Source organism: Dromiciops gliroides, chromosome 2, assembly GCF_019393635.1.
Source record: "Dromiciops gliroides isolate mDroGli1 chromosome 2, mDroGli1.pri, whole genome shotgun sequence".
In the NCBI taxonomy this organism is placed as follows: domain Eukaryota; kingdom Metazoa; phylum Chordata; class Mammalia; order Microbiotheria; family Microbiotheriidae; genus Dromiciops; species Dromiciops gliroides.
The window spans coordinates 424174186-424193263 of NC_057862.1; the positions used below are offsets into that span (position 1 = coordinate 424174186).

The 19078-nt window shown below is 42.3% G+C and overlaps 1 protein-coding gene across 1 annotated transcript; it reads right to left on the reverse strand.

Annotated features, from left to right (window-relative positions):
- Nucleotides 1-1118: 1118 nt before the first annotated feature.
- ARPC5L (actin related protein 2/3 complex subunit 5 like) lies at nucleotides 1119-17931 on the reverse strand. The gene is made up of 4 exons (XM_043980555.1): nucleotides 17605-17931; nucleotides 8711-8783; nucleotides 6752-6928; nucleotides 1119-2021 (listed from the first exon to the last, which is right to left on the reverse strand). Exons 1-4 carry the CDS (start codon nucleotides 17766-17768, stop codon nucleotides 1959-1961), a joined length of 477 nt encoding a protein of 158 aa, XP_043836490.1. The 5' UTR covers nucleotides 17769-17931; the 3' UTR covers nucleotides 1119-1958.
- Between the last annotated feature and the right edge of the window lie 1147 nt (nucleotides 17932-19078).

Genomic DNA, 19078 nt, shown 5'->3' on the forward strand with positions numbered 1-19078 from the left:
AACTTAAATCCTCCTGAATCCAAGACCTGTGCTTTATCCACTGTGCCACCTAGCTGCCCTTTTTGGTTTGTTTTTTTTTTTTCATTTTTATTCTTGATGATATAATTATATTGAATGCTCTAAGAACTTTATGAGTCAAGAAACTTACTTCTGGGGCAGCTAGGTGGCGCAGTGGATAGAGCACTGGCTCTGGATTCAGGAGGACCTAAATTGAAATCTGGCCTCAGACAGACACTTGACACTTACTAGCTGTGTGACCCCTAGGCAAGTCACTTAATCCCAGTTGCCTCACCAAAAAAAAAAGAAAAACTTACTTCCAACTTCAGTGTAATTTACAAAATCTTCCAAGTCGCAGGAGCCACTACTATACCTGCTAAAAATAGTCCTCCTACCTATATATGCAAGCTTATGCTAAAGGCAAATAGATATTTTCAATAGGCCATCTTGGTACAGCAGGGATAGTGCAAAGAGTATGAGACCCCTGGGGTTCAAGTCAGAGTTGTCACTTTCTCTCACCATTCTGTGATTTGTCCATCTGTAAAATTGAGGATATCTACACTTAATTTGGGTTGACAATGAATAAACGTGGCTTTGTAGAATACTGTGCAAAGATAAACTGTAATAAAAATCACAAAATAGTATTTCATCCTTATTTGCTCATTAAAGAAAATTTAGTTCACAATAGAACATAACCAAGTTTATTTTTATTTAATATAAATAATGTCACCCTCTGTGAACTTGAGAAAGTGGAGTTAAATAACAGCTTATTTTCACCTACTACTTTATCATTTTCCTCTTGAAGTCAGTAGTCTAAAGTAGTATATCTCCCATTTTGCTGATGAAGCTAGTTCATTCCAAAGTCACACAACTAGTAAATGGTATTAACCAAGACTCAATCCTCTAATCTCACTAACCCTACCAGTTTGGGGCCAGATTTGATTCCTGTTGTCTTACTGGCCTCCACATGTTTTTCATGTGTTTGTTTTGTTTTGTTTTGTTTTGAAGCAAAAGGAAAACCTGTCAACAGTAAAATTGTATTGTGACCAATGCCAGCATTTTCTGCCTTTTTAAAACACCCCTCTGAGAAAGCCATACAAAAGCACTTTTAAAAATATGGACAAAATATTAAATGTGGTTGGTACTTTATTAACTTAAGATCCAAGACGTACAGACAAGGTAAACTTGAAGTTGTATGAAACAATAAATATTTAAACACCAAACATTTTGCCTTCCTATGATCCATCAGCTAGGTAGTGATGCAGATCTAATGGCTGAGGTGTATATAGACTAGACTCACAAGCTGCATCTATCCACATGGCTTAAGAGCCAACATACGCAGCTCTCTTGTTCTTGGTCAGTGTCCCTGAACGACTCAGAACCCCTGCCCATTTAGCATCACTCTTCTATTTTACTGGATGAAACACACCAAAAATTAATATACTAATGAGTGAAGAAGAGCTTTATTGATCCAGCAGGCACTTTACAATAAAAATCAGCCCCCGAGTCTGCCTCCCTCCTCTAGGAAGACTATTTCTGTACAAACCCTCAGATTCTTTGAAAATCTAACACCAAACAAGCACTCCCTTTCCAAGCAGCAAAAATTCTACACCTGCCAAAGGCATCCCAACATTCTACATCAGCAGTGCCCAGGAGCACCCACCAGCAGAATGAATCCTCCTCTCTTCAATATCCAATTTCAGTGGTGGCGATTCTTTTACTCCCAGGTGAAGGAGAATGTCAGATCATGTGCAGGATTCAGAAAAGGCAGCAGCAGAACATTGGATCCCCCCCGCCCCTCCACCTCAAAAATAAAAAGCATTTTCAACAAATGAATGGTCTGAAATATTCATTGTAGTTTTGGGGAAGATGGGCCAGTGTCATCTCCATTATTCCTTCTTCCTTGTTCTGGGTTCCCCCAAACTCTTCTGGTCTTCTCAGTGCAAGTTAAAAGTCTTTTTTTAAACAGTTTTTCTTGCTGTGAGAACTCTTATTATGGAACCTAGACCACCTACTGCTAATGCCTATTGGAGTGAGAAAAGGAGACCAATAGTATAGGTTAGATCACTTAGTCACAAACACCAGCCACCCTACCCACAATTACAGTTAACAACACATTTCTATAGCACCTGAAGGTTTACAAAGTACTGTCTTTCATAATACAGCCTCATGAGGCAAGGACTTTTTAGAGAACCACATTCAAATAGCCACTATCAATGCTGACACGCAACCCCTGTTTTCCTAGATATATTTACAATATTCTTCCCACTACATCCAACTGTGTACATTTCTCATCTTTATTTATTAAGCATCAACTGACCAAAAATGAAAAAGGCTGGGCAGCTAGGTGACACAGTGGATAAAGCACCGGCCCTGGATTCAGGAGGACCTGAGTTCATATCCAGCCTCAGACACCTGACACTAGCTGTGTGACCCTGGGCAAGTCACTTAATCCTCATTGCCCCAGAAAAAAAAAGAAAAAGGCTGCCTCACAAAGTGTACTCCTCACTGTTTAAGGTTTGTAAACAAGAATTTGCATGACCACTTGTCAGGGATATTACAAAGGAACATCCTTCTCATGTCTGTGTACACTTAGATGATGCCTGCCCTTCTGGCTCTCAGGTTCTATTATTACGAGAAGGGATTTATGTGACAAAAATGGCTTCTGAGCTCCTTTCCAACTCTCAGATTCTATGCAGAATTTTTTTTTGGGGGGGGGGGGGGGAGGCAAACCTCCTGATGAGGAACTGCTTCTGCCAATTCAACTCAGCACCTCAGAGTTAGTCCTAAGAGTTGTGCAAATCACAAACTCAGTAAATATGAATTACTATACCCTGTACTGGCACTAGCAGATGCTACTACAGTTGGTCAGAACAGAGTCCTTGCCCTTATGGAGCCTTATCTGGTAGGCTATTGTGACTAGAAAGATACCAATGAAGTGATAGGGATATAAAGTCCCTAAGGGGAAGTAACAACAGGTGTGGGGAGGGGTGGCGTCCTTTCCTAGAAAGTGGCTTTTGAGTTGGTCTTTTAAAAAAGAGGCCTATTTTTACATTTTACTTGCCTTCTTTCCCCTGAAATATGACTAATGGGGTAATGTTTTATATGATTTCATATGTATAATGGCTGGTGAAAAGGATACAGAGAGAGAGACCTTAGAACTGAAAATCAAAATAAAAAGATGGGTAGGAATTTTTACTCTGGGGCAGCAATGAGAGGGGAGACTTCATACGTATTAGCCTGTAAGCATGGCAGTTGGGAGATCTGGGGCATATCCAGGAGTAGTCTAGTTCAGTTAGAGTAGAGAATGTATGGACAAAAGTCTGTTAAGGTATAGCCTTAGGAGTCTGGACTATCTGACAGGCAAAAGCAGACACTGAAGGTTTCTGAGCAAGAGAGTGAGATGATCAGAACTACATTTTGAAAATCACATGTTAAGAGACTGCTTGCGGAAGGAAAGAATGTTGGGGAAATCTGCTTTGAAGGTTATTGTGACAGTCCAGAAGAGTAGTAATAAGTCATTTATTAACATCCTCCAAGGGATTTTCCTCAGGGTACCATACTGATCAGAATCCTGAGCAGTACTTGGGAGTGGGGAAGCTACTTACCTACTCTAAGTTCCTATTATGACACAGATAATACTGAGCAGAAATGCTTCCATTAATCAGCCAGACCCACTAATGAGGTGGGCAGCCACAAGGAAAGATTTCTACACTTCTATAGTAGAGGCATTATTATAGGTAAGACAAATTTGCCTTGACTCTTCAGAGGAGCCCTCTACATAGTGCTGCTTCAACCAAAACTTTCATAACCAAATTCTACTAAGACTTGCCAAAACACCAGAAAGAACAGACAACTGATAACTCATCAAAGCTCTCTCTCTGAAGCCAACATGGTATGTGAAAATCACTGAGCATCACACTTATTTATGATGCCAAGCTGAGTACTGTTTGTATAGAATCAACTGTCCCTGTATGGCTCCTCACCTAGTAGGAATACTGTCATGGAAACAAGATGCTAGACAAGGAGTGCTTGTGTCACACATTTGTTAAGTAACAGAAAAGGACTACTGCTTGTTCCAAAGCATACAACAGGAGAAAAACTGGACACATGGAGAGTATTTTTACAGGTAAACATCTTGCAAAAGCGTCTTTTACTTCTTTCTTCATCGCCCTGTTGCCATCATTCCAATGGAACCAATGATTTCCTAATCACCAAATCCAGCGACCTCTACTCCACATCTTTGACCTTACAGCTTTTGACACCTTTTATATTAGATACTTTTCTCCTATCTTGTTTCAGAGATGCAATCTTTCATACACATGTGCTCGCACAGATGAGCATACATGCGTGTGTACACATGCTCACTTGCTCGCTCTCCTTGAGACTGTTCCTGCTCCTGAACTCTTTCACTGGCTTTGTAGACTTCCTGCCTTACCACCACTATCTGAATAGTTCCCAAGCATCTGTCATTGGCCCTCTTCTCTACCATTACTCTGACCATATCTATGCAAGAATCCCAAATCTGCATCCCCAGTCCTGATGTTTTGAGTTCCATATAAGCACTTCTAATAACTTCTAAGACATCTCCACTAAGAAGTCCTAAGCAGCACCCCAAATAAACCTGTTCCCTATCAATCTGATTATTTTTATATCTAAAATTCCTAAACCTCCACCTTGTTTTTCATGTACATAAACTTGGATTTCTCAGGTTTCCCATCATCTTTCAATTACCACCAGATACTAATGATTCCAATTCCAAAACTCTCAATCTGTCCCCCTCAATCCATTCCCACTTGCCCCACCTAATCCAGGTCCTCACCACCTATTACCTATACTACTGCAATAGCATTTGGGGGGGGGGGCAGGGCAATGAGGGTTAAGTGACTTGCCCAGGGTCACACAGCTACTAAGTGTTAAGTTGTTTGAGGCCGCATTTGAACTCAGGCACTCCTGACTCCAGGGCCGGTGCTCTATCCACTGCACCACCTAGCTGCCCCTGCAATAGCATCTTTATACATCTTTCCCCCTCCATTTTCTCTCCAACCCATCTTCCACATGGTTACAAGAATAATCTTAGGCATAATCTAGTCATGTCACTTCTCTGCCTCAAAAATGTTACCAAATAAAATACAATTCCCTCTGCATTGCATAAGCTGGGATCACCCTACATTCCCAACCTTCTGTTATCTCCCTTTCCTATGCAGTCTACACTCCAGCCTGGACTCTGTTCCCCAAACATGCCCTGTGATTTCCTGCCTCCACACCTTCTGTCCTGTGCCTACAGGGCAATGCCTTCCCCTTCTCCTTCACTTGTTAAACTCCAAAACAAAACCCATCATCCTCAAGGCTGTGACCTCTATAAAGCATTCCTGGAACCACTGCCATTCTTCCCAGGACCTCAGAAAGCACTTCCTTGTACACCTTTTTCACATGCTAACAACAGTACTGTATATCGCCAGTATCCATGCTGACTCCTCCTACTAGACTTTAAGCTTCACATGGATAGGATTATATCTTATCTAAAGGTGGTATTTTTTTAATAACCTCTATCAGTGCCCTGAACACAGCAAACACCTTCACAAATTGTTGGTGCTGTTGTTTATGTGACCTAGCACAACCCCAGCCAATGTATGAATTCTCTCTGGAGTGATCATTAGGCCTCTACTTGAACCTAGAGAACAGACTGACCTGTGTAACTACTTCAAATGGCAAAATGTAACACGGAATAGCCCACAATGACAAATCTTTATTAATATTCAACCACTGTTATTCTTGAAATAATCTCCAAAACTGGCACACTAGCCACCTCTTTAGATAAGCCAAAGAATCCTAGCTACATATGTACTCACCTGTGAACAATTCAGTCTGTAAGGGAGCAAGAAATTTGACTCCCCACAAGTTTTGCCACTGCAGGTACTGAAATACCACGCCTGACATCAGGAAGGGCTGTGTTTACCTAAAAAAACAGCCTGCCCCAGTCAGTGCACAAGTCTCGGTGGGCAGTCTGCCAGTTGCCCCTAGCTGGGATGCGCTGTTCCTAGCCCCATATGCCAAAGAGTACATTCTGTTTCCTAAGGTAATTAACCTTTCTAAGCTTTGAGACACCTGACCTACCTCTCTCAGCGATGCTGTATGAATCATACAATAGATAAGCACCTTGTAAACCAGCAAGTACTACAGAAACACGACTTTCAATAATCATTTATTAATATATATAACAGCAGTTTCTATTATATTGTAACATTACCAAATGTGACTAAAAAGGGAGGACCCCACCTCAAAAAAGATGTTCCTAGGAATTTTCCACCAAGTATGTGAAGGAACATAATACACTCCCTACCTTCACAGAGAGCTCTGCAACTATGTATTTGATCTTGGGCAATCTCACTTCTCTCTGACCCTCACTTTTCTCATTTGTAAAACGGGAATAATACTACCACCACTAAAGTTGTCTTCTGATTCCTAATTGTAGCCTGGAGCCTTCCATTCTTAAAGACTGTGTACTAGTTCTGGCAGGTCTTACAAAGCTGGAAAATCTTCAAGGAACATAACTAATGACATACAAGGCGCCCACCTTGCTAAATGAGACAGGCTCATCACTAGAAGGCTGGCCACAATAACTCATCTATGGAGAGGTGGTCTGCCTCAGTGAGGCACTCATCAAGTACTACAGCGATTACAAAACGCATTGAAATAGAGAGCAAACAGCAGCTGTGCACACAGCGCTTGCTGTGAAGGAAGAAGCACATACCTTCTCATGCCACTGAAGTAACAGGGCGCTGCTATTCTCTGTGGGCTTCTCAAATCCTTTATAAATGTACTTCATTAACAAGTCAATGCCATTGCTGTCTAAGGACTGTACAGCCTGCTCTATCTCACTGCTTTTAAAGTTCGTGAGCACTTTCAGCACCACTCCTTGGGCCCGTTCCTGCAAAGACAGAAGAGAGAGTGGTGAGATCCGAGGGGCCATTCGAGGGCAGGTGGCAAACAAGACAAAGTTCCCACACACAGAGTGGGGAGGTAGGTGGGGGCTCCCGAGAACTACTGTGTCCATAAAATAGATATCAGAGCAATCACTTTTACTCTCCCCACAAGTTCTCCAATTATGAGCAGCAGTGCAGTGCTGGCAGTTGGCACTGGATTTGTAATCTGAATCCTAACTCAAGTCTAAGGTCTACCAGCTGCTAGCTATGTGACCTTGGTAAATCATTTTGCCTTAGTTTCCTTATCTGTAAAAATGAATATAAACTTTGTACTACGTTCCCCACATAGCTATTGTGAGAATCAAATTAAGTAATAAACATAAAGCACTTTGTAAATAAGGAAGCATTACTGCAATGTGAACTGTCATTGTTATTTAAAGCCAAGCATTTATCATTATAAGGTCCAGATGGAGCCTGATTATCTGACAATAACTAAGGCTGAGAAGCAACTTTGTACATTTCTACTTCTCTAGAAGTCAAAAGATAAGCAAGCATATGGTTCTTTTTTGGCCTTCCTATATTGCTATTGTTTTACATGGTACCCCATGGCTGCATTAGTAAAAGCAATGTGAAATTCCAATCTATTCTTCTCTTTTGTGAGATCACATTTTATATAGCAGCATCTTTAAAACGGTATTCTCTTTCAAAAAGTTTTTTAAAAATTATTAGTATCCACAAGCATTCTTTTACAGCTCTTAAAGATAATACCTATCCCTTAAGATTGTAACTGCCATATTGCATGTCATGTACAAAATCATCTAGGCTGCATTCTCATGCACTAGAAATAACACTTAACTCAGAGCTGTCTCTGAGTCTAGTCTCATCATTAACCAGGTGTGTGGCACCTGCCATGTCACATTCCCTCTCAGGGGCCTTAGCTTCCTCCTTGATTAGTGACAGCAGCTGATCTCTTAAGATCTCTTCTAATTCGAACTCATGTTCCCCTTCACACTATGGCTAGGCTCATTTCCTAGATAGCTACCTTCTCATCCCACTTCTAACTTCAGGCCCTCCTGCAGGCCCTTGCAGGACCAACATCTTACCTCCTCAGGGCCTTCCATGGCCAACATCCTACTTTCCCAGGCTCCTCCCAGGACCAGCCAAAATCCATCACAAGTCCCTCCCAGGGCCAAGATCCTAAGGTCTGAGGCCCCTCCCAATGCCAACATTCTACATCCTGATCCCGAGGTCTTTTCTATCACCAACACATTACAATCTAAGGTCTTCCCCAGCACCAACATTCTGTGTCCTAAGGTCCCTATCTTGGTCCTTAACCTTTTTTTTTTTTTGTATCATGGACTCTTTTGGCTGTCTGGTAAAATCTACAGCCTCCTCAGAATAATTTTCTTAAATAAATAAAAAACATAGAACAAAGGAAACCAAATATAATGAAAGATTTTTTTACATTTTTAAAAAAAGTTTACAGGCCCTAGATTAAGAATCCTTATTGTATATCCTCAGGTCCTTCCAACATCAACAGTCTTTTCCAGCACTAAGTCTGTCCTACAATTTTCTTGTTCTCTGCTTCACAACTGGCCAAAAGAATGTGCAATAATGCAGAAGCTATATCTTCAAATAAACTTTTAACTCTCTGAGCAAACCCATATAAGTCTTTGTTGAGGCTGTGTATGATAAAGGGCCGAGGGGGGGGGCAGTTTTCAAGAAAATATTCCTGTGAAAATATGTACCCAATACCCCACCACTTCCAAAACTACTATCCTGTTTACCTTTACTGCTTGATTCTTCGCATTGACAGGGGAGTTTCGTAAAGCTGCATGAAATGCTCTGAGCATATCACCTGTGCATCACTGCCAGTCAAGGATCACTCTGATGGGATAGAATACTTAAGTCTGCTGTGCTAAATATGTTCATTAAGTTCTTGGGATCAAAAGGCCAAATGGCATCTTCCTCTCATCTCATCACACTCCCGCGTTCCCCCCCCCCCCCAACAATACGCAAAAAAGGGCAGGCAAAGAGGGCAGTCTACCCCCTAAGCATTTTTTTTTCCCTTTTTTTTTGGCAGGGCAATGGGGGTTAAGTGACTTGCCCAGGGTCACACAGCTAGTACATGTCAAGTATCTGAGGCCGGATTTGAACTCAGGTACTCCTGAATCCAGGGCCAGTGCTTTATCCACTGCGCCACCTAGCTGCCCCAAGCGGTTTTTTTTTTAGATAAGCAGCTGGGTGCCCTGATGGGTGTGAAGGCACAAGTGGTGGCACTGTCCGTGATAAATTGCTCCCCTTCTGTATAGCCAAACTGCCCTATCTGCTTTTACTCATACCTTAAAGACCTTCTGGTCTCTCACTTCCATTTCATAGAATAGCTACATTCCTTCAAAGTTTGGCTCAAACCCAACCTCTTACATGAGGCTTCTCTGAGGTCCCCCAACAGCAAGTACATATCCCACATGAAGTTATTTACTCTGAGGGTGTGTTTATCTAGATTTATATTTGCATATGTTGGTTCCCCAAAAGACTAAACACTTTGAGGGCAGCAACTATCCCATTTTTGTCTTTGTAGTCCCTAGCATCCAAGCAACTGGTACACAGTAGGTACTTAATAAATGGGTTTTTGTTTAATTTGAGCCTGTAGTACAGGCTTCTACGAGCCTGTTTCGTCATGTGTAAAACATCTATGAACAACACTTGCTGGTCCTCCTTCCCAAGTGCAATTGTGAGGAAAGTGACTTGTAAATCTTAAGTGCTATAAAAATGAGAACTTATTCAAAGAAAAGAAGTTTCACCTTTAGTCTCACAGCCTATAAATGTGTACTGAAGCTAATTTAATCTAATCCAAGACATTCCAAAGTAAACATAAATGCTTTACTTGCATTCAAAGAGGCTTTTGTGATCATTGAATTCTCAAAGAAATGACGATTAGTTTTAGACTGCCGTTTTCCAAGTCTAGTCTGAACCAGTGAAATCCCAAAGCACTGATTAATATCTCAAAATTAATCTAGTGAACAGTTCATAGCAGAACTATCAGAACCTTCCTCTTCCCAACCTCAATTACAGTATTTTATCCACATAGACTGTTCTGTATTCAGAACAAAGTACATTAGAGAAAATCTAGGTTACATCCCCAAAGGTGACACTTATTTCTAGCTACATTACATCTGCTAGTTTTAATTTCCTCTTTTAAAACATGGTGTGGTCTTTAAAAAATCCAAATATAGACCAAGTACACACATAACCTCTCCTCAGTCAAGTACCTCCATAGCTCAAACCAATGAAACCCCAAAATTAATAAATTCTGAGGTATATAAAGCAGTCTTCTTAAATCTAATGAAGCAGCATCTGAATTCTTATATAGTTCTCTGCCTAACTGAAGACAACCAAATACTCCCTCAATACTGCCCTATAGGTAGATTACCAACTAAGAGGTATAAGCAACAGTCATGCAAAAAGAACTGGTTCAAAGCCGGATTCTGTCACTTGCAGAGGAGGAACAATTGATGACCCTGAAGATATCTAAGCAGAGTAAGAGAAAACTTAAAGTGATGTGATAGGTATTTAGAAGTACTTGAGAATTAACACCAGAGATGGTTTAGACTTGTTCTGCAAGAATAATGGGTAGAGGGCAGCTAGATGGCGCAGTGGATAAAGCACCAGCCCTGGATTCAGGAGTACCTGAGTTCAAATCCGACCTCAGACACTTGACACTTACTAGCTGTGTGACTCTGGGCAAGTCACTTAACCTTCACTGCCCTGCAAAAAAAAAAAAAAAAAAGAATAATGGGTAGAACTTTCAGAGGCACATTTTAATTTAACATGGGAAAAACCTCCTCAAAATTAAAGCTGTCCAGAAGTATGATAGTTTGCCTCAGCAAGTAGGTTTCACATCAAGCAAGGCTCACATATTGTAGAGGTATTAATTGGACTGTTATGTTCCTTCCAACTGATATTCTGAGATCTTGTGAACTTAGTCAAGTCACTTTTCTCTGGGTCTCCTTCCTCATCTATAAAATAAGGAAACTAGACCTGGGTCCCTTTCCAGTTCTAATGCTATATATAAAATTCATTTTTGTCTAATTTTTCCTCCACAATCTTCCATCCTTCCACCCCATATATCCACTCCCAGTCTTATCTCCTCTATCAAAACAGTAAAGTATTTGATATCAATAACTTCCACTTGTTTGAATTATACTTTATTGTAAACAAGTTTTAGTTGGGGCATATCCTAAAGGCATTTGAATAAATCTTGTTACAGGTAAAGATATTTCCCAACTTGTAAAATTGTTTTCATGCCATAGACTAGACGATCTAGGTGGCACTGCAGTCTACTAGGAAAAACATCACAAGTCAGAAAATCTGGGTTTTAGTCCAGTTTACCACCTACTACTTTTGTTACTGTAGGCAAATTATGTACCATTTCAGGGACTTAGTTTCCTCATCTGTAAAATGTGGGGGATGGACTACAGCATCACTAAAATCCTTTCTAAAGACTTTGTACCAAGTGATATAGAGCACTGAGTAGCTGGGCAAAAAGAATACTAAATAATACTATGCAGTGAATACAACAATGTAATTAAAGTTCTTAGGGAGGGTTAAGAAACCTCAGGTCAAATACAATGTTAAGTATTAATACTGAACTGTCAAATTTTGAGGATACATCCATCTTTCTGTTAACAACTGGTAAACTAACTTTTTCAGGGAATGTGCTTTGTAAGGGGCCTTGCTGTGGAGTGTGTGACTTGTCAATAAACCTGACATTTATAAGGCATTTAAGGTTTGCAAAGCAATTTAAGTACATTGTCTCATTTGAGCCTTATAAAAACCCCGTGGGGTAGATATTACAGTAATTATCTCTATTTTAGAGATAATGAAACAGGATCAGTGAGGTTTAAGTGACTTGCCCATGATTGCTCAGCTAGTGTCAAGGATGTTATTGGAACTTAGGTTTTCTTAACTCCAAGTCCAACATTTTCCCCACATGACAAAGCAAAATGCATCAATAACCTTTTAAAAAAACACAAGTCATGTCTAATAGTCTATATTGTTTTGACGTTCTCTTTATTCTCTGTTTTAAGGTCCCTTTCTGTTTTAATCATCATGGAATTTAATCAGGCGTTTGCAATTTCAGCCCTTTATTTTTAGTATGGTAGCAGCTGATGGTCTACAAAGATCAAACAGATGCAATGAGATACTGTAGTGCAACACAAATGTTATGTATTGTTATTTTAAGAAAGGGAAAAGATTTGGAGTCAGAAGAGTCCCATCTCTGCCATTTATTAGCCGTGTGGCCTTGGGCATTCACTTCACTTTTCTGAATGTCAGTTACCTTTTCTGTAAAATGGGTCTAAAGGATCAGTGACCTAAACCCTCACAGAGGTGAGAGGAGTGTAATATGAAGCATTACCTATGATAATTGTGTGAACTTAGGCAAGCCTCCTAAGTTCTCTGAGCCTTAGTTTCCTCATTTATAAAATGGGGGAGGGAAGGGGTATGTGGGCTAGATCAGGTCCTCTCCAGCTCTCAATAATCTGTTGCTATGAATGGCACAGGGGAAAGCATGCTAGGCTAGAATGCCACTTCATTCCCTTATTACTAGTGTGACTCTAAGTTGCTTAGTATCTCTGGATCTGTTTGCACAACTGTAGATGAGGGTTGGTCCAGATGGACACTTCTAGGTGTAAATCTATGTATGACCTTGGGATCTGTAATACAATGAAGTTTCAGAAGATTCCTGAAATCACTGTTTTACTATACTAGCCCTAAAATTCAAGCCTGTAATCCAGACATTTGGGACTTGAGGAGGGGGAAGGGTACATTGTCAGAGGTCTTTGGTCCCTCCCCAAGGCAGATTGGGCCAGGTGCTGCCAGAAACCTATTCCTTGTTCCCCAAAGCTCATCCCTTTCTCATCTTTTTTGATATACACCTGTAAACCTCTGATTCCATCAATAACTGGTGAGGAAACTATCTGTTCCAAAGCAGATCAGCAAAAGTTCCACTATTTTAGTCTTAAGAAAATTGCCTAGGGCACTAAGTGATGAAATGACTTACCTAAAATCATAAAGTCACTATGGATGAGAGGCAGGACTTGAAACCCAGGTCATACTGACTCAGGTCAGCTCCCTGTCTACTATACTAAGCCAGTTCACTCTACTCCAGGCAAGAGGGCTGCAATAGGTCCCTTTTCTCTCACCTTTTCTAACCCCCTGAATTATCTGATGTTTAGTATTTAATGACAAATTATTTTACCCTTCCTGTTCCTGAGTTCATTCCAGGATGTATCTAAATGTCCCCTATCATGTCTACCTCTGCTGATATAGTTTCTGTCAACAAACTGTTATTAGTGTTAATACAGGGATAACTGTACCTTATGTGTTTGCCTAGGTTCAAAATATTTGAGTAATTTTATATTCACGCTTCAACTCTCATATCTGGTCTGTACTGAGGGTTATAATAACCAAACCAGCAATCTATTAGTTTTCTCTCACTGTAGGTCTTCGAGCCAAGGCTGAATGACTACTTGTCAAGGGTAGTGTAGAAGGCATTCTTATTATTATGAGGTTTGGACTAGATGGTGTCTAAGGTCCCTTTGAACTCAGAGATCATGTATTCTACACAACTGGGGGAGAGGGGAGAGATAGATAAAACGTCTTCCTTTTTTCAGGTGATAGTTAATAACCATCACTGCCTCCATTTTGCTAATAGATAAGATAGCAGAGCTCTGGATGGTACAAAGATTGGAATCCAGTCTTTTAAGATTCCCTTTCTAAAACTGTTTCTATTCAAACAAAAAAAAAAAGTTAAAATTCTAATAGTTCATTAGAATCTATGTTAATACTACCAGAAGTAGCCATCATTTAATCTCTCTCTCTCTCTCTCTTTTTTGGGGTGGGGCAATGAGGGATAAGTGACTTGCCCAAGGTCACACAGCTAGTAAGTGTCAAGTGTCTGAGGTCAAATTTGAACTCAGGTCCTCCTGAATTCAGGGCTGGTGCTTTATCCACTGTACCACCTAGTGGTCCCCAGCATCACTTAACTGTTCAACTGTGTTGAACTTAAGAGGAAACAATCTGCTTTAAGCCCCTATTTCTCACTCTGTCATATTAAATAAGTCACTTCTCTCTGGGCCTCAGCTTTACTGTAAAATGAGGACATGAGACTAGACCAGCAGTTCTCAAAATGGGGTCTGAGGAACTCTAGAAGTTCCTAAGACCCTTCTAGAGGGTCTACAAGGTCAAAATTATTTTCATAGTAATATTAAGATATTATTTGCCTAGTAAAAGACTCCTTTTTTTCCAACCACCTGTGAGAGGCTTTTTGTCCTATACTTCCACCAAAACATAACAGATTGAGTGAAGAAGCAGAATCTAGCTGTCTTTTATTGTCACACATTAAAGAGACTTGCAAAAAAATATGTAAAAAATGCCACTCTTCTCACTATTTTTTTCTTTTGGAAAAGTTATCTTTCATAAAAAAAATATTTGTTAACATGTAATGAGCTGGGGGCGGCTAGGTGGCATAGTAGATAAAGCACCGGCCCTGGATTCAGGAGGACCTGTGTTCAAATCCGGCCTCAGACACTTGACACTTACTAGCTGTGTGACCCTGGGCAAGTCACTTAATCCCCATTGCCCTCCAAAAAAAAAAAACCCACACAAAAAAACCCCCATGTAATGAGCTAATAAATTGTTTTTTAAATTATCAGTTTTCATTTCTAACGTACTAAATATTTTTTTTTGGTGTGTGTGTGTGTGTGTGTGTGTGTGTGTGTGTGTGTGTGTGTGTGTGTGTGTGTGTGTGAGATAGGCAATTGGAGTTAAGTGACTTGCCCAGGGTCACACACCTAGTGTTAAGTGTCTGAGGGCAGATTTGAACTCAGGTCCTCCTGAATGCAAGGCCGGTGCTCTATCCACTGCACCATCTAGCTGCCCCCGAATGTACCAAATATTAATAGCCAGACAGCTAGGTGGCACAGTGGATAGAGTGCCAGGTCTAGTCAGGAAGACTCATCTTCCTGAGTTCAAAACCAGCTGTAGACAATTACTAGCTGTGAGACCCCGGCAAGTCACTTAACCCTGTTTGCCTCAGTTTCCTCATCTCTAAAATAAGCTGGAGAAGGAAATGGTAAACCATTACAATATCTTTGCCAAAAAACTCCAAAGGCAGTCATAAAGAGTCAAATATGGGGGCAGCTAGGCGGCACAGAGGATAGAGCACTGGCCCTCGATTCAGGAGGACCTGAGTTCAAATCTGGCCTCATACACTTGACACTTACTAGCTGTGTGACCCTGGGCAAGTCACTTAACCCCAATTGCCCAGCAAAAAAAAAAACAACCAACAAACAAGAGTCAAATATGACTAAATAAGACTTAACAACAAAAATATTAATAACTAAAACTCACTGTTGCAAAAGCTCTGAGATCCTCAATAATTTTTAAGAGTATAAAAGATTACTGAAACTAAAAGGTTTGCAAACCCTTGGACTAGATGTCAAAAGTCTCTTTGAAATCCTATTATTTCCTGTGATGTATGGTTTCATTTGTAGAATGCAGGCTATAGTCCAATCACTATGGTATTAACCACATTTTAGAGAAATTTGAGATCCAATGGGGTTAGCTGACTTGTCCAAGGTCACAAAGACAGTAAGAAGCAGAAATGGAATTCAAACCCAGGTCTTTTGATTTCAAGTACAGTTTTTTCTACTACAGTATATCTCATTTTTTTTAAAGGAAAAGCATGCAATTAAGAGATAGCATGGCATATTAGACAGGGAACTGACCTTAAAGCCATGACCTCTGACTTATAATGACTCTGTGACCCTAGGTAAGTCATTTGACTTCTCCCTGTTGTAGGCAACTAAGACACAAAGTTGCAGAGATGTAGCCAATGCAAAGAGTGAGTTTCCTGAGAATTCCCTACATCAGTGAAATAACAGGTCCTGTCTCTATGCATAAAAACAATACCAATTACAAGCCATACTCATATTTTTTTAGCAAATCAGATCTAAAAAATGAAAAATATGATCTATAGTCAGGCCAAAGTGGGTAATATTTGCACTAGTGCCCTCACCAGATTGTTGTAAACCTGAGACATAAAAATGGTAACCACCACAGGCTGTTAAATTTCTTCCACCTGAAACTGCTCCTTAAAAAGTAGTACTGGGCAGCTAGGTGGCGCAGTGGATAAAGCACCAGCCTTGGATTCAGGAGGCCCTGAGTTCAAATCTGACCTCAGACACTTGACACTTACTAGCTGTGTGACCCTGGGCAAGTCACTTAACCCCCACTGCCCCGCCAAAAAAAAAAAGTAGTTCTTATTTTGAGATGTAGTCAACCAATTAAAGGATCCCTGGATAAATGAAGGCTGCAAATTATAAGTGTCAAACTTCTTTATTGGAAGTTGTACCAGATAGACATAACTGACTATAACCATCACTAAAATGTAAATATTCTTCTTTCTGGAAGTCTTCCTCTTTTTAAAAAATTGCTAAAACTGCTTCCAACCTCGGAGGGAAACAATATGGAGAAAAGAGATGCCCAAACACAGTACGCTAAAAGTAAAAGATGGCTGTTGAAATAGCAAAAATATACTAACAGAAAATGAGATGAGGCTATTTTTAGAAGCCAAACATTCTAAGCAGGAGATAAAAAGTACTTCTGGAGAAATGAGGATGAAAGTCACAATTTAAGGCAGTGGAAACCAGCACTAGCTGTTCAAGCCTTCTATTCTCAGGCGGAGGTAAAATCGCAAATCCATGGGGCTGCCTTCTATTCTAAAACTGCTTCCCTCACTTCCCCTCCCCCACTGCACACCTATTTTTAACAAGGCTCGATCCCTGTCACAGCATGAGGGTATGAAGCATGGTTAATGAATGCAGATCTGTATCCGGGACTACTCTGACCCCATCTATTACTCAGCACTGGATCACCTTGGGCACTCCCCAGACTAAGACCGAGGAGATGGGCCCCATTTCCTGCCCCACTTCCCCCCACATCTCCACTCCGGAGGGTGGGGTAAGTGTACAGTTAAAGACACCCACCTCTTCTATTTCTAAACAGGTAAAACCAACCACTCCACATTTTTCCAAACTTGGCCCATCCCTCCAGTCCTCACACCTGTGTTCGGTCCCTGGCCGGTGGGATGGGGAAATCAGAACTTGGAGAAACCAGAACCCATGGCTTCTGGGGCAAGTTCCCGGAGGCTCCCAATCTCTTCACACAAAGCAGAGATGGGAGCATAAATCACCAGACATGGGAAAAGGGGGGTGACCACCTGAGGAAGTTGGGGGGGGGGCTTCTCGATAAACCTTTCCTAGCTTTGGCGGGTTCTACAATGTACGCGATAAGCTAAACTAGCAGGAAAGAAGAACGAGGAAGGGAAGAGGAGGCTCTCAGAACCGCAGAACCTGGGGGAGGGAGCCGGGTGGGGAAGGGTCTCCTTAGTCTGGGGGGGGGGCGGCCCTGGAAGGCTCTGGGGGTGACTGTGGTCGGTGGGGTCGTCCGCTGGGGGTGGGTCTCTGGGACGTGCGCTCACTACCTTCCAGGATCCCTCTTCCCTTTCTCCCTTCCCCTCTCCCAGCCGCTATTGCTCCTCTCTTCGGAGTCTCCTCCTGCCCGTGCCCCCTACTGCCCTCCCTCCCCCGAGCCCGCGCGGGTGGCGGAAGGATATTGCCGCAGCAGGCTGTCCACCTCCCCGGGGTCCGGGTCCGAGTCCGGGCCCGGCTCTGCCGCCGCGGCCGCCGCCGCTTCCTCCTGCTCGTCGACGAACTTGTTCTCGTCAAACTCGTCGATGTCCACCTTGCGGAAGCGCGAGGACAGTGTGTTCCTGGCCATGGCGGCGGCCGCCTCCACCCCGAACAGCGCCGGGAGACAGAAGACAGTGAGCGAGAAGACGCCGCAGGGACGGCGCTCGGAGCCCGGCAACGGCCCCGGCAACGGTCCGGGAGACGACTCCGCCGCGCGCCGCGCCGCGCCGCGACGCACACCCGCTTCCGGCGAGCGCCGGAACCGGATGTGGGGCCGGTGGGGGCGGGGCCGACAAGGCGGGGCGGGGCGGGGCTGGATTTGGGGAGGCAAGGAGGCTGCTTTACTGCGGCGAGGCTAACCCCAGGTTGTTTCTCCCAGGTGGAGGTGGCGGCAGGGGCCGGGGCAGGGAGCGGGGAGGACGTGGTGGTGAATGATCATTGTAAACCACCGTTCCTACTGTGTGTGCTTCAGGCAGGATTTACAGAGCGCTTTCCCCATCTCCAGCAGCCCAGGGAAGTAAGAAGGGGTGAGGACTCATAGTTCCCTTCTGCAGATGAGTAACCTGACGTTTAGAAAGGGAAGCTGGAGCATGTCCGAGATCCCTTCCCCAGACCCAACAGACTGAGAATTTGTGAGTGATTTCGCCCAGCTGGCACAGGGAGTCTGTCGGTTAACAAATATTGACTAAGAGCATACTACGTGCCAGGCACAGTGCCAGGCTCTAGGGAAACAAAGAAAGGCAAAGAGAAGAAAAGGTACCTGCTCTCAAGGAGCTCAGTCTAATGGGGAGAGTATATCCAAACAAGTATGAACGAATGACATGTAGAAGCTAAATTGGAGCTAATCCCAGAGAAAAGGCACTAGTAGGAGGGAGATTTGGGAAAGACTTGCAGAAGGGGGAGACTTCAGTCATACGGTAAACATTTATTAAGCACCTACTGTGTATCAGGCAATGTGCAAAATGCTAGAGATGCAAAAAGAGGCAAAACACAGTCCTACCCTGGAGGAGTTCACAATCTAATGGACTTGAAGCAGTGAGGAAGTGAAGTTGAAGTGGGAGAGAATTCCAGGTGTGGAGCACAGCTCTCCCCTTCAACATCTGAGGGACCCCAGAGGCAGAGGATACTGATGAGATAAGAGTACCAAGGCTGATACGATGTGATTCTGCAGGATGATGTTCATGGGAGAACCTGACTGACTGATAAGTGTTTCACACTTTAATCATTTGATTACAACTCTATGAGAGCCAGAACTATGACTCATATTTGCCTTGCCCTTGGTGCTAATGAATCACAGATCACAATACATATAGTAGTTGTTCAATAAATGTTTATTGAATGAGACTTGCAGAAGCGGGGACTGCCCAAAGAAGGGAAATGACCTCCTCAGGGTCACAT

What these genes read in the sequence shown, in the direction of transcription:
- ARPC5L (XM_043980555.1), bottom strand. Translation starts at nt 17,768, where the DNA reads ATGGCCAGGAACACACTGTCCTCGCGCTTCCGCAAGGTGGACATCGAC. An exon ending in GTGGACAGCCTGCTGCGGCA is followed by an intron (nt 8,784 to 17,604) that starts ATATCCTTCCGC and finishes GCAGTGATGCAC; the next exon opens with AGGTGATATGCTCAGAGCAT. An exon ending in CGAAGAATCAAGCAGTAAAG is followed by an intron (nt 6,929 to 8,710) that starts GTAAACAGGATA and finishes CTGTCTTTGCAG; the next exon opens with GAACGGGCCCAAGGAGTGGT.